Here is a 16207-nt window from a genome sequence, read left to right on the forward strand (position 1 = left end):
AGTCCTTCAAAGTTCTGTTCCTGCTGAAGCTTTCCAGCCTGATCCTGTCCCACCTGAAATGAGGAGTGACTGCTGTAATGAGCAGGTATCAGCTAACAGCTTTGTTAAGTCTTCCACTTCACACCGGCAGCTCACAGGCCCCAGCCCTAATCTCCTTTCCCTCATCACAGATGGATGTCTGCATCCTGTGCTGTCTTGTTGTTGGCATTGTGGACCCTTTTGAGTCATGGCCCCTTCTCCGGCTGCTGACACTTAGACCTCTCCACACAAGCATGGGTTCAAGAGTGAGATTGCACAGGAAAAAATAGTAAAGAACAAGATTTAGTAAGAAGATAAGAGAGACTGCAGTTGAGGCAGGACTTGATCAGACAGCCATATTAACCAGCAGCTCACTTACATGACTGTCTTCTTTTATCCCCACTTCTCTCCATTTTCCAAATTTTTATAAGTCCTACCCTCACCTTGATCTCTCTCTTTTTCTACCCTTGTCTCCTGCCAAATAAACAAATTACGTTAGCTACTTTTTCCCCATTGGTTCCAGTTTTGTATATCCATAACCAGATTTGGCATTTCTGATACTGTTACCTATATGTCATTCTTATATGATACAGAATCATTTAGGTTGGAAAAGACCTCTAAGATCATCAAGTCCAACTGTTAACCCCGCAGTGCCAAGTCCACCACTAAACCATGTCCCCAAGTGCCACACGCATTTTTTAAATATCTCCAGGGACTCTTTCTGTGAAGAAGTTTTTCTCTTACAGTTACTTGTGGAGCTTGCCCTTCTCTCACATAGTTCGCCATAGCCAGCTGTGAAATCCAGCTATTTCTCATGGTGTTATGCTGTAATGTTTGCCAGCTGCTCACCCTGCTGTTTGTTATGTTTGGCAGTTTCTCTTGTTATGTTCAGTACTTTCTCATGGTCTGTTACATTATCTAAGCCTCACAATGGGGCCTAGTCATCTTCCTATGTATTTCAGTGAGGAATGGAATCCATAATGTGTCCCGGTGCAGAAATCACAGAAAAATACAAATACATGTCCCTGAGAAGGAATAACAGAAAACACAGTTGGAAAGGTCTTCTGGAAGCCATCCAGGTGAGCCTTGAGAATTGCTAAGGAAGGAAATTCACTACCTCTTTGGGTAACCTCTTTCATGCAACCATGCAAGTTCTTCCTTACACATCTCTGGCATTTCTCTTGTTGTACCACGTTGCTGGAAAAGTTTCCTCCTTTCATGTCACTGTGCACATCTGACCAGAGTCTGGTGCAAAATTCTCTATAAATCAGATGTAGTTACTCTAAGACAGCAGTTAGACTCCTCCTTAGCCTTTTAACCAGGATAAGCCAGGTCTTTCCCTCTGGCCAGCCCCAGCATCATGGCCATCCTGGTGGCCTTCCAGCAGGTTCACTCTGTGTGGCTTCAGATCTTCCTGGAACCCTGCATGAAAGGGAAGTTTGCTCCTGTACCCTATGAAGTCTTGTTTTCCATTTATCCCCGTCACATCAGCAACGTGTTTGTTTCAGGACAAAGATCAGGCTAAAAAAAAAAATCAATGCAAATTAACCAAATTATTTAATGAAAACAAAATTCACGTTCATTTCCTCATAAATGGTTCTAAGAGACTACAGGGTCATAGAGATGTATCAAATACATCAAATACATCACAGCTTTCAATTCTGTGGAATCACTTCCCCTAAATCAAGGCTAACTCTTGTGCAGAGAAAAGGAAGGGAATGGCCTTGGGTTTAGAGCATAAGAGGTAGGGAAGCTATTCCAAAGCTTTACATGAATGGAAAGATACTGTCAGAAATTCAGAAAAGGAACTCAATCCTACCTGGTTAAGGATGTTAGTATTGTCTAAGCAACTATGCAATGGTTACTAACTTCGAGATTAAGTAAATTCCGTTATTTCAAGAATGAATTACAGTCTATTCTGTAGAATTTAGGGGAACCCAAAATTTACTCTCTAATGATACAGTACTTCTCAGTCTTTCACTTTACAGCAGCCTGCCACTAACATGTTCATACACTAGTTAAAAAATATAAAACCCTTAATCCAAATTGGGATACCCAGATAGAAGCAGCCTTCTTTGCTCAGTTTTTCCCCCCTCCTTGAGATGTTTTAATATCACCAAACCTAAAGCTGATCTCTACCACCCAAGTCCTCCTATTTTTTTGAATCTGCATCTCTGTCAGTACATGACATAAAGACGTATTATAGTAATCAGGGTTCTGCTGAAGGTACAGTATCTTGTTTGACACTTATGAGATTTATGAGCTAAAATAAGTCCTGGTCAGCATAGATGTTAACTATTTAAAAAAATGCTGTTGAAATCATCCCAGAATACTTTTAATTTTTTTTTAATGACATGTTAAAATAATTTACAATTTCCAGTTTGTAGCGCTGGAATAAGTGGCAAAGCGTGTTCAGCCATTTTGGTTGTTTAACACCTCAGGGGAAACAAAAAAAATCAGTGACATGAAAAGAGATGCCATACAGAAAGCCACACAGGATAAGAGGAGAAATTATTCAAAAGATCAGCCACTTAATACACTTGCAGATGTAAGCATTCATTTATGACCTTTTGTGATTTGTATCATTTAAGAAATCTGTACCACATACTTAAAAGGAGTACATAGACCACTGCATAATACTCATCAGTTAGAATGATTCTGCTTTTGATTGTACCATGAATGAAACGTGCCAAATGATAATTGTCACCTAGTGAAAACTGGAGAGGTTCTACGGATCTCAACAGACTGATTTACACTGGTCAAGCACCTGATTCATCGTTCTTTGTACAGCAACCTCCTCACTTGGCAGTTCCCAACTGCTATTTGGGGAAGGAAGCTGATTTCACATTTGCAGTCTATCCGGGAATTTGTTTATTTCTTAATAAGGAAAGGTTTCTTCTGGGTTTTATTTGAGGGTGAACAATAGCCCTAGAACTTAATTCAAAAAGCAGCTCTTAAGCACACAGTTGCATCATAAGTATTTATCTGGCTGCGTGAAAAAGCTCTAAGCATCTTGACTCTGTTGTTCTCCTTCTGCATGAGACCCCCCTTTGTTGGGAGAGTGCTGCCATCGTAACCAAGGGCAGCAGAAGGCGAGGGGGCTGGCAGGCAGGGATAGAAAGCAGGTTGGGTTTTCAGGCTAATTACAAGGCTTTGCGTTCTGGGTCACCTTGTAAATGAGATACAATGCTCAGAAAGCTGCAGCCAAAGCTGCTAGGCAGAAAGTGGAGCAAATGCACAAAGGTTCTGCTGGGTTTTACCCTTTCTTGAACACAATCTGCAATTTTCATGGTGAGCAATTGCAATGGCTCCAGAAAATTGATTCCTTGGGCATCTTGCTAAATAGGCAAAAGTTGTTTTTATGATCCAGGCAGTAAAACCATTCAGTCTGGATCTGGCAAGTGACCTGTATTAACGGACTTCTCCCCTCACAATTCTTTTGACACACTTGCTAAAATGCATTAAAATTAATTTTAACACAGCCTGAAAAAAAAACCAGATTTGAGCAGCTTTGCAAGCTAACACTGCTTCAAAATATTTTGTCATATTGATTAGTTCAGCACTCTTTCAGTTTAAGGTTGGCACATTTTCTGATTATCTGTACTGCACATGTAAAGCACTTTTAGTCTACCTGAGGAATAGGTCTGTCGGCAGCTGGAGCTTGGTTCCTACATCTTCTCTGCCTGTAGCCTGTGTTTATGGTTCTCATTCAATTCATAATTCTGCAACTTGAACCACACTTGCCAGAGGAACATTGTGAAAATTAGTATTTGCACTGCTCTTTGGAGATGCCTCAGCCTCGCTCCTGTTATTTTCTTGATGACAGTCTGCCAGTAGTTTATTTACACAGTAGGATTCAGTTTTGAAACCCTGCTTCACATAAATGAGCACCAAGGAGACTTTCAGTCTTAAAAAAACCATACAAGGTGTATATATGGTAGACTCAGACCGCACCAGGTCTGATTCCTGATAGAGGGTATGGATGTTGTGGGGACATGGAGCTGCAGACAGGGCTGTAAGCACACTACAGGGCCCCCCAGGTAATGTATCGCCCAATGTGTCTGCACACTGCACCTCAGCTTTACCTGTGCACCTCTGCAAGGAGACGACTTTGTTGCTGAATATTTGCAGTCCTAGAGGTATTTAAAAGATGTATAGATGTGGCACTCATGGACGTGGTTTAGTGGTGGACTTGGCAGTGCTGGGTTATGGTCTTAGATGTCTTTTCCAACCAAAACAATTCTACGATCGTGTTTACCCAGGATGCTGTCAAGGACATCAGGATGGATCTCTGTCCCTCACAGGCTATTCCCAGCATGCCATTACAAGACCTATTCTCTTACAGTTTTGGCTTGGTTCCTGCCTGCCTTGAGCAACATGGATCAGGCACTTGCAGAGAGAAAAACAAGGGATACAGTGAATCATCACTTTGATAACATTGATCAGGCACATAACTGCTAGAGCTTGCTCACAAATTTGGGGGTCACAAGGTTTACTGTACATCAGAACCATCATGTCTAAGACATATGCTTGGACTTTGCCTGGCTTTTAGTGAAATATTTTAACTGGCATAGCTCAACTTTTATAACTTAGTCAAAGAATACCCGAGTGAAAATTTATGGTCTCCAATATTAAGAATTTCTCAGGAATGTAGGAAGACTGGTAATATGATCTTGTCTCTTCTACCTTTATACATAAGTATTTTTTTAAGCTTCTTTATCTTCTTTCGAATTCTTTGTATGTAACGTTTAGAGTCATTGGTTTTGCAATTTTAACATAGTTGCAATAATACTAAAGGTTGCTGTTGTATAAGAGCTTCAAGTGCATAAAAAAATCCAGTCAATTTTGCATATTTCTGCAGCAACAGAGCAGCATCTTCCTTTAAGACACGTCCTTTCAAATTAGCAACAGTTTGTTGTTCAGTGCACCTAAACGTGAAAGAGGCAGTAAATCAGTGCCTGCCCTCAGGTCCCTAGGTTCCAAAAGCTGCAAAATTAAACAAGATTTTTATTCTAGTGAACAGAGTCAATTCAGACCAATGGAAGAATGGGAGAATATTGTCAATTGCTCAGGCAAATCTAAATCTTTCATCCCACCCTTACTGGGGCTACCTCAGAACTGTTGCAAAGACAACTACTATAAAAATGGATCAGAGTAGCCTTTACGTCTCATCATCCCATCTCCCAAAATACTGCTGCCTCTGCAATACTTTTTTCTGTTGCTATGCCCAGGAGATAAAACAGCTTCAATAATTTGCAGCAATTTATAATTATTGATGAGTCTTGAGGATGCCTTCTTCGAAGGGAGTACATATCCCATTAACCATGTATTTGATTATTGGGACCCACTTCAACCTCCTCTTATTCTACTGACAACCGGACAAGATCATATGGAAAGTGTTCTGCAGTTTTCTAGCTCTGCAGTTTATAAGATCACTTGCAGAAAACAGGCCAGCAAAATTGTTATAATTCCCTTCAATTTTTAATAGCTCTCTTGTGCTGTGGCTTTAATCTGTATGAAATTGTTAAAGAACTGAGTAAATAAAGCAGCTGTTACAGCTCAAGGAGCTACAATATGGCCACAACTTTCTGAAGAACATTCAATACTACTGCACAAAGTACATATATTTACTTACAAAAATATAAGTTACTAGAGAATACAAAATTATAGTTCAAAAAAAGGCTCCTGGATTCTTATATGAGAAAATGTCAGTAGGTTATGGTATGTACGGTGTGGTATGGTGGTCAATTCATCAGAACCTGAAAAATGCACAATTCCTGGTTGTGTAGAGCTGATGACTCCATATCTGTACATTTAAAGACCATTTTTATACTTATTTATTTATTATTGCTAACATGTATCTGTGGTTATTTAAATGATTGTACAACCACAGACTATGACAGTTTGAACTTTCACGTGTTCTTTTAAATGCATCTGTGTTTACTTGACCAGCTGAAGAGTGCAGATAAGAAGATAAGAAATGCCAAAGCTGTGAGATAAAAATTCCTTTTTCTATATTTTCAAAATGCATTTGTTCTAGTTCCCAGATGGTTTACAGGGGTGAGTTAATATGTTGCAATATTAAAACTCAGTCTACTAAGCTGTTTTGAAAGTAAATTTGATTTTATATATAAGAGGACTTAAAGCAATCTGATTTTATTCTGTGCAAAGTTTCAGTTGAATATTTACTCTTAAAAAGCACGTGTACCTGATGCAGCAAATGCACATGTTGCTAAGGTCCTTGTCCTTTGCCATCATACAGAAAAGAGGATTTCAAAATATTCCATCAAAGTTGACAAATCCTCTGAAAAAATACTGGAGGATTTTATATATAAACTGACATATACTTTATGCAATTTTTGCTTAAAAGCTCTGTACACTGTCTTTTCCTTAGATGGCATGGTTCTGGATAAATAAAGTCTGTGCAGATATCTTTGTAGGCCAAGAATCTGACTTGCCCAACTACTTTTGTAATCCTGAAATTATAAAGAAGAACACTTCAATCACCCAGGAACAGCAAAAGCAAATTATATATCAGGGAAAGTATGTATTAGGGAAAAGCTAACACAGCTTTTGGTACAGGGAAGGCTTTACATACATACAGGGAAAGCTGTTGGAGCTCCCTAAAAGTATGTGTGAGTTTTGGGAAGCAATGATGCGTAGATGAACTGTTTGGATTCCCTGATGGCCTTCAACAGCATTCCTTGTAATGAATCTTAGAGCACTCAGTTTTAAAAAGACAGAAATGAAGATTGGCAACAGTTCAGAAAAGAGTGGCAAGTATGACCTAAAGTACTAAAAGGTTTCCTTATGAGGAATAGTGATTAGCCTGTAGCCTGGAAAAAAGGTTATTGGGAAGGGAATATTGCACTTCACAAGTGAAGTGAACAGGAGAGGAGATGCCTCCTCCATATATCTTCTAATGCAAGTACTAAGAATTAAATTAGTGGATGGTTGATTCAAAACAAATGGAAGAAACTTCTTCACATAATGCAAATATGGACTGTGGAATTCCTCACTATGAGAATATAGATGTTACAGTTTAAAGGGGTTCAGAGGGCAGCCCAACAAATTCATGGAGGAGAAAAAAATTCCATGGAGACTTATAAAGCTCAAAGGTAATATACATCAGGATGGCAGGATCAGGATGTCATTGAATCATAAAATTGTTAAAGTTACAAAAGACCCTCAAGATCGTCGAGCCCAACCATTAACCCAGCACTGCCAAGTCCACCACTAGACCATGCACCTAAGTGCCACATCTACACATCATTAATCAGAGACTAGGGAAGTGTACCAGACAGTCACCTGTGTACTACTACATTGTTGAGGTACAATTTTCTCTGCCTGCGAATCCTCTCTTCACACGTCTATCATGTTTCCTCAGGCTGTTTGCATTCCTTAAATAATGATATATTGCAACAGCAATATTTCCATGGTAAGCTTTGTAACTGAGTCTATGATGAATTTTGGAGAAAAAAAAAAATGAGAAAAAGGAGTTTTACTAACGGCTTCCTTTCTTCTGCTTTCGCCATACTCTCAGTGAGTTCCAACATGGACTCCTAATGGTTCTTTCCTTTCCACATGATCTAAATAGACCATCATTGCTGAGCAGCAAATCAGATTTTTCTTGCAATCTTAATGCTCTGCAACTTCTAGAGATCACAGAGGTTACATGTACATGGGACAACCTCAGGAAGTCCACTTCCTGAGCAGAAAGTCTACCCAAGGAAAAAGTGCATCTATGAAGCTCTGCGTCTTCTCAGTGTGTTGTGTAAGAGGAGAAGTTCCCAGGCTGAGTAAAAAGCAATAAAGCAGCTGTCCTACAATTTATGCTTAAGATTGTTAAAAGAAGAAATTGTGTTGATTTTTTTAACATACTTCTCTTAAATAAGATTTGCTGTATCACAGAATCCATCTTTTGTTTTGTTGAGTACCAGATGCGTATTCAATTATTCATGTAAGTATTGTAACCTAACATGTGATGACCGGAAATTATATTAAATAGTCTTAGACCGAGTGACATCTAATGTTTGATTAGAGATCTATTTATAGCCATTTTTATCTGCTGAAACTCCTTGGGTCTTGGGTTTTGACCATATAAGAGAATCTTTCAAAACAGTATAGGTCAAATGTAATAAAATAATAGATAACAGACTATTATGGAAAAGGAATACTTTGAAACAAATAATAAGCTGGAGGATGGAATTTCTCATATATTCAAATGATAATCTCTTACTTCAGCAGTGCATTTCTAAGGTGCCTAAGGGTAAAATATTTTCCCTACAAAAATGGCACCTACCAGTGATTTTGGTAACAGACAATTATAAACTTCTCTTTGTTTACTGACTAGGACTGAAAATTTCCATGTTGGTAGAGAAGTGGTTTGGTATATATCATTACATTTATATCATCCCAGGAATTTTGAATCCTTAGCAGCATTCCAAATAAAAGTTTATGAATGTCAACAATTAACATGAAGATTAAATGCTATTTTTTGCAGCAGGAATTATATAAATATGACCCAAGTAACTTGTTAAATAACAAAGCTTAACACTAATTTTGAATAACCTTTTCCCAAAATATATAAAAAAGTAGCCTTGTCTTCCTTCAAGGAATATTTGGATAAATTTGTTTAACATAATGACCAAATCGCCAACAGCAAGTGAAGTAGATTCAGGTCAGCAGTTTAGGAACGGAAATTTTAAGTGCCATTTCTTAGCACATTAAGGGGACCTTTTTTTCAGGAGAAGAGAAGGAATTGTTTTAAAAATTATCATACTGTGCAGAAAGCTGTTTCTTTTTTACTGTCTGCATTACATCTTGTTGAGACTAAATACAACCTAGTACTCAGTATGAAATATATCACAATACAGAAAATACAGATTCCTGATTTGAATTAACAAGAGCTGTAACAGAAGTATCCTGTAATGTGTGCTCCTCCATTATTTTAATTAAGAAAATATACAGGAGCATCTTCACCATATGGAAGTAATTGAAATACATGCAGCAAGCACAGAGCAGGGCAGACATTCGTGTCACCTTGGCTCTCTGCTTTGCAGAGCTGGAGGACATCTGGCACCTGCCCAGAAACACTGCTGCTATTAATCATAGTAGAGTAAGAAATTACTTTCTGTTGAAACATGAGTATCCCGAAATATTCTTGGCAAGGATATTTCTCCATTATGAACTTGCTGTTAAGCTATTTGGAACACTTCTTACGCATTTTTTAAGGTTTTATTTATATAATTCACCTTTTGAATACATTGATTTAGAGAGGTTTCAGTAAACCAGCAAGTTCAGTTAGCAGTTTCTAACTGATCTAGTTAAAATCTCAAAGATCATTTAGGGCAAAAATAAGTGGACTGTAGGGTTTATCTGCTCTATTTCTATGATCAGAGGAGAGTCAGAGATGAAATTATAGAGTACTTGGGGTAACTACTGGAATCATAAGCACTTTCAATCACTTGGGAACTGCACTCATCGAAGAAAGCAATTTATAAAAACATCACAATATCAAATATTTGTGAAATCATCAAACCATTCCCAGCACTTAGCAGTTCATCCAACTGAATTAGAAAGGTCAATCAGGGAAACCCAAACTGCTCTGCCTAGAATGACTAGAGAGTCAAGAAACTCTCTTCTGAATGGTGTAAGAGTAACAGATTGCCTCAGGCACACTGGTGCTTCATCTTATGCTGACAACTGGCTAACGACAGTGCCTCGATCTGCATGAAAAAAACCCCAAAGAGGTTAGATATACCAACAGCTGAGCAGCTGCAGCATCCAACTCCTGTAACAGGTACGTCTATTCTTGTCAGACTTCATAGTTCTGCACTAGGTTTTCTTCATGAGAAGGTTTAAGCATAAAAGAGCAAAAAGAGGTTTCAAGGACAGGGGAAGGTTAGGTAGCCAACTGCTTCTCCTTTCAGTAGGAAAAGGGACAGAGAGGATGCTGAGGCTTAACAGGTTGCAGTAAAATCCTTTGTACCTTCTTGATCTATTTCTTTCCATGCCTGAGCAAAAGAATTTTATATTGACTTTGTTTATTCTAAATGGAGCATAGGGGTACACACTCCATCCTAAAGATCTGTGTACCCAGCAGCATTATCTAGTATCTCCTAATTTTATGTAATAAGGATATAAGTAATTACCTGTTGTTACATATTCCCAGTTATTTCCAAAATCTTACTAAAAATTCAAGCACACATTTGAAACCTGAATGGTTTTATACTTTCCTTTGAGACAGATTTGCGTTGCCCTTTAATTAAATTAGGCTATTGTTGCCTGACAGATGTTATTTTGATGTTACCTTTAAATAAAATTCCAGCTCACATCCAACCATGCAATCCAGGTAGCAGACTGGAAAAGAGGAGAGATGTAAGTCTCCTTTAACAAATGTCTTCAAGGTTATCATCTAACCAGAGCATACATCAGGGTGATTCATACATATGCTCCTTTTCAGAGAACCAATTAACAAACTAGAGAAAAATTAGGTTGGATTTTTCTGTTCCATATGCAACTGGACATGGAAGACACCACTGTTTCTAGCAATTTTCATTCTACACTATAAACTCAAAGGCACTTATTCTGGCCACCTTTTTTTCTCTAAAATACACATGAATTACAACAGTTACCTCTCTTCTATATTATGCTAAATATGGACAGTTGCAGCAATAGCAATATTTTGCACGGCTAGCCCAGAAACAGTAAGTGAAGCAAGGACAAAATGACAGAATAAGAAAGTGTCAAAAAGCTGGAACTGAAGCTGAGCAGAACATGAAACCTGATGATTTAGCAGAGGTTTTTTTCTGGGGTTATTTATTTATTTATATTCTTGATGTATGTATCCCTCAAGCCAAAAAAAAATGTTTTCTTACGCAGACTCCTCACAAAACACAGGCTGCTGGGATCTCATGATTAGGTGACCTGTAAGGAATGTTATTCCCTAATTCTTCACCTCCACTAACTATCCCAATCACCATGTTTACCACAACCACCTACGTATCCAAAGTGTGTGTTCCATGCACTGGCTGTAAATCATCTCTCTGAGCTGGGGAAGCTTTGGACCTTCCTCCCTTCAGCAAGCACAGGTGCCAGTGTTATGGGGGTAACCATCTTCACTGTGGTCGGAGTTGGGTACTTAATTTATTAACTAATGAAAACAATAACAAACTATACACTTACAGAGCAGACATTTCACACATTTCCAGGGCCTCAGGGCTGAGGAAATGCTTGTGCCTCCATGGCTCTCTGACTCCAGGCTGATGGCAGGACAAAGGTAATGGTTTCAAACTGAAAGAGGGTGGGTTTAGACTAGATATTAGGAAGAAATTCTTTCACTGTCAGTGTGGTGAGGCACTGGCACAGGTTTTCTGGAGAAGCTGTGGATGCCCCATCCCTGGAAGTGTTCAAGGCCAGGTTGGAGAGAGCTTTGAGCAACTTCCCCATGGCAGGGGGATTGGAACTAGATGATCTTTTAGAGATCCAATGCAAACCATTCTGTGATTCTATGAATCTAAGAGATAAAAACAAGACTTCTTGGAAGCTCTGGTTTTTAAGTGTCCTACTCCACCAAATCTGACACACAAACTGCTGTCAGTGCTAGGAACCAGAATACTCCAGTATCCAGACCAGCATCTACAAGCCTCTTGCCCCCTACATGTTCTCTCTGAATTACCATGTAAACAGTTTGACCTACCTGCTGTTGACTGTTTTGCTCTCAAGCTTTTTCCCACATTATACACACTGGAAAAATACTTTACCCTCTTGTGTCCTATATACATCCCATCTGCCAGTCACAGGACAGACTTCAACAGCCTTAGGGACCCAGGGCAATCCAGGCTGAGTAAAACACACTTTAAGTTCATACAGTAAAACTGTGAAGAAAAAAGTGATTAGTGGTGGAACAAAGACCAAACAAAAAAGGAAGTGCACAGGATAGTATCAGGCAGCAATTGAATTCATTTAGACTGCCAAGTAATAAGTTTTAAAAGGAACACCTAGTTTTCTGTTTTTCTTTTGCTGTGTCAAAGTTTGGTCAGGCACAGTGGTGCTTGGCATCATGGACAGGCTCTGCTTCAGGCAGGTAACAGCACAGACAGTGCTTCAGGTGTGCAAAATACGGCACCAACAACTCAAAACATACTTAAATCCCTGTTAAGGTCTTTAGCAGGTTAGACAGGTCTGCTATGAAGCACAAGCACATAGTGCTATTTTGGAGCTCCTGCCCAAAACCACTCTGTTTAGCAACTAGAAGAAGTTAAAGTAATAATTTGCTGTTGCAAAAAAAAGGTAAATCTGGAAGAACAAAGGTAAGCACAAACAGTTCCAGCTTCACAAATGCCCAAAACTAAAAGAGCTCCTCTTGCTCCCACTGCAACCCAGTGTTCTGCACCACACCAGAGCCTGGGTGAGGTGCCCAGTGTGCTGTTGGGACCACCTTACATATCAACAGATCCCAGATGACCTTGCAGCTAACCAGAAGGACTTCAGGTGACAATTGCTGATCCCCAAAATCTCCTGCTTCAGGTACTAAGACGGAAGTTTTCACTACAAAACCAAAATACCAAATTGACATTACCTTCAGATATAAAATTTTAAACAGCCAAGTTTTGATATACATTTTATTTCTAAAATTGCGGAACTGAGGAATATGCTATTTTTTCACAGCTTTCAGTTCACACTCCAAAGAGCAGCATACAACAGAAAACTCAGGATTTAGATTTTTACAAATTTTTATTCAACAACGTGTTTGCAGAATGTGAATAAACAAAAGCTGACATTAAATACAGTACAAAACATTAAAGTTGCTGAGGAGACAGCCCCCAGGTATGCTCACTTACTCTATCCTCAGCCACCTGCACTGTAGCTCATAGAACAAAACAAAACATCTGAAGGTTTTCCTGGTTGCAACTAATTATGACACATGAAAACTGCAGCCTTTGACAGGCTCCTGCTCAACAGAATTTGGCAAGACAAAAGCTGCCAACTATTTGTACTGCAATTAAAAAAACCCCAAAGTTTAGAAATGAAAAATAATCAAGCGTAATAAATGCATTTCTCTTAAAAACAGACAAGTGCACAATCCTGAGGCACAGTTTTCAGAGGCCAAAAAAACGTGTTTTTCTGCTCCAGAAATGCACTTTGTGGGAAATGCTTTGTATTGATGACCTGTAGGCATTTACAAATCTCCAAAACCTTTCAGGAAAGAAAAGCAGATTATCACAGGAAGTTTCAACTATAGTGTCTGAGTAGAAGTCTTCAGAAAGATAAAGTAGCTTCAGGCCACAACCATCAACAATCATCAAGCTCCTTCACAGTCCATCACTGCCATTTTTAGTACAGTTGTTATGAGAGTCTGGATTCCCCCTCTCTCCAATCAATGTTTTTATAAGGTGGTGTCAGTTTATGGGATATTTTTAAAGCTATAAAAGGCCAACTTAGGGAGGAGGATCTTCTCCTCGAATAGCTTTGTACTTTGCCATGTCTTCTGGGAACACCTTTGTCAGTTCTTGAATTAACAGGCTTTTAAATTTCTGGAAAGAGAAGAAAATGTATATACATCATCTGAACAATTTATTTAGATTTCATCAAGCAATGTTATCTGATGAACAGAAATGTTTGTATACAACACAGCCTCACAGTTCAGTGACCTAAGATAACAGTACCCAAAAAACTCTCAAAACCACACAAACACAGAAAGTTATGCTTACAAAATCCACAGAAAATGCTCAAGTGAAATCCACTAGCAATGCATAGGCAGACTAAAATGCTCTTAAATTCCCAGAAATTAACTAGCATTTTCTCCTAGGAAATACTAAGAAGCTGGGTTTCTCCAGTAAACTCTGGTGCAGCAATATCTGCCTAACCTTATTAAGAAAAACTGATAAAGGATATGTTCTCTTGATCTGATATGGACCCCACTCCACCTTCAGAAAGAAACTCACACTTGGTTTAGAAATACATAATTCTTCCCTCAACATTTACAAGCACAGAGCATATCAAAAGAAAGAGAAGCTTAGGGAATAGAGAGATATGTCTACATTGTGCAGTACAATTTGTCGTACTCCACACTAATTAAGTTCAGCCAAAGAACATCCTGAAACACAAACAGCCCTTTCTCAAAATTCACTAAGCTCCCTTCTCTGTGCTTTTCCACAGTAGTTCCAGCAGTTAAACAGTATCAAAGAATGCTTAAGTTCATACTAGATGAAAGTACAAGCTCAGAAAACCCCAAACACTGGCATTTTCATTACTTTTATAAAGATTAGATCATGTCAAACAGTGCATGTTTGACATTTTAACTCTCTAAGATCCATTCAAGATTGGAAAAATACCCCTTTTCTTTTGCTTATTTCTAAATTTACACACATCAGAATTACAGACCTGCAAAAAAAGCCTAATAAAATATCCATACTGGTAATACAACTGCAACCAAAGTAAAATCATAGTGACATCTGCATCCCCAACTGTGGGATGAACTACAAGTTTCTCTTCCTGAACAGGCTATATTAGTATCAACTAAGATTCATGGATGCAGAGCAATTTCTAATACAAATCATATAATAACAGAATTTAATAAAGGCACGAGTGAAAAATACCTCCATAATTACAGCAAAGTAATTATCAAATACTTATCAAATACATTATTGCATCAATAATTTTATTAATTCTAGTTTACCTTCATTGTGTCAATTTTTCCTTTTACTTGCTCATTTTTAGCCAAAGCTCGCTCCAGACACTCTTTAGTGTAGAGCTGAGGGTTGCGGCCTTGATCGATGTATCTGAAAATAGAAAAGATACTGCCTAAATGATCAAATTCCTACTAGGATGCTCTCCAGTGTACAGCATTATTTACCTTACATTTTCTTTCTACTACTATCTGAAATGTGCATTTAAAAAAACCACAGTGTAACTCAGCCATTTCCAAAAGACAGCCCAAGAAGGACGAGGCTATGGTCAGCAAACAGCCTCTTTAAAAGTCTGTTTCCAGAAAACCTGGAGAGCTTTGAAGAAAGCATTAAAAGCAAACAAAAATATGTATCTACCAGCTCCTCACAGGCAGTAAGTACAGACAAATGAAGAAAGATGGTCTTTTTCCAAGCAACTGGTAACCATGAAGTAGCTTAGGACATGGTGAGTAATAAGCACAACAGAAATACAGCACCCGGTAATTCAAGGATGAGGAGGCACATACTATAGTAAAGAGTAAAAATCAACACAACTGTATCAGCTTTGCAATACAAGGGCCTGGTAAAGGGAAATTCCATCACTGAGTAAAGAAAACAATATTTAAGATTCACTCCATTACAGCTAGAGCGAAAGCCCAACTCAAAAAAGACCTGTATAGCCAGTAACACACTAGAATACAGCAGACCAGTGACACCTAGACTTACAAGACACACCAGTAAATTGTCAGCTACATCACTAAATTTCTCATGTGTAGCTCTTCCTCTACACTTATGATTTTTCTTTTAATGTTTTAATTCTCTGCCACTCCTGAAACTAAACACCTGAATACTGGCTTTATTTTCACCTCCAACTTTAAATCTTGACTCTATTCCACTGTAAAAGTATATTTCCAAAATAAAAGCTTGCTTACTAAATTGGTGTCCCTGCCCACGACAGGGGGGTTGGAACCAGATGTTCTTTAAGGTCCCTTCCAACCTAACCCATTCTGTGATGTTATGAAATCACTAGATTTGGCAAAATCTGTGTTACTGCCCACATATGTAAAAGTCAACATGAGAAAAAAAAAAGAAAAAAAAAAGATCTGAAAGGCCAGGTTGGACGGGGCCCTGAGCAACTCATCTAGCAGGAGGCATCTCTGCCTGTGGGGAGGGTATTGGAACTAGATGAGCTTTAAGGTCCCTTCCAATCCAAACCGTCTTGTGATTCTCTGAAAACACTTGTCTAATTTATCACTTCTCTTACCCTCTTCTGCCTGCTCACGTTCTCGTGAGGCATTCAGAAGGATCGGGCTTAAGAGACAAGCAGCCCTCAGAGAAAATACTCAGGCTGCAAAAACACGCTACCTCGGGTCACCCGACAGCAGCAGCTCCCCTTCCAGGCGCAGCGCGACTTACTCAAAGACTTCCAAAGGCACGCTGATATCGTGAAGCTGCTGCCGGCATTTGTCGATATCCTGCAAGCCCGTCACCATGAAATTCCTGTTGGATAGAAAAAT

The 16207-nt window shown here is 38.8% G+C and overlaps 1 protein-coding gene across 2 annotated transcripts in view; it reads right to left on the reverse strand.

The window, feature by feature from the left end:
• The window catches only part of MED10 (mediator complex subunit 10), a 36439-nt gene that overhangs the window by 19907 nt on the left and 325 nt on the right, over positions 1 to 16207 (reverse strand). The window contains exons 2-4 of one of the 2 annotated variants that reach the window (XM_032710795.1): positions 16107 to 16190; positions 14702 to 14804; positions 11206 to 11313 (exon numbers count right to left, since the gene is read on the reverse strand). In XM_032710795.1, coding sequence (XP_032566686.1) covers positions 11236 to 11313; positions 14702 to 14804; positions 16107 to 16190 — 265 coding nt within the window. In that variant the 3' untranslated portion in view covers positions 11206 to 11235. Of the gene's footprint in view, positions 1 to 11205; positions 11314 to 12610; positions 13557 to 14701; positions 14805 to 16106; positions 16191 to 16207 lie in introns of those variants that run through there. The other variant, XM_032710786.1, reaches the window with a different exon arrangement.

Source organism: Chiroxiphia lanceolata, chromosome 1, assembly GCF_009829145.1.
Source record: "Chiroxiphia lanceolata isolate bChiLan1 chromosome 1, bChiLan1.pri, whole genome shotgun sequence".
Classification (NCBI taxonomy): Eukaryota; Metazoa; Chordata; class Aves; order Passeriformes; family Pipridae; genus Chiroxiphia; species Chiroxiphia lanceolata.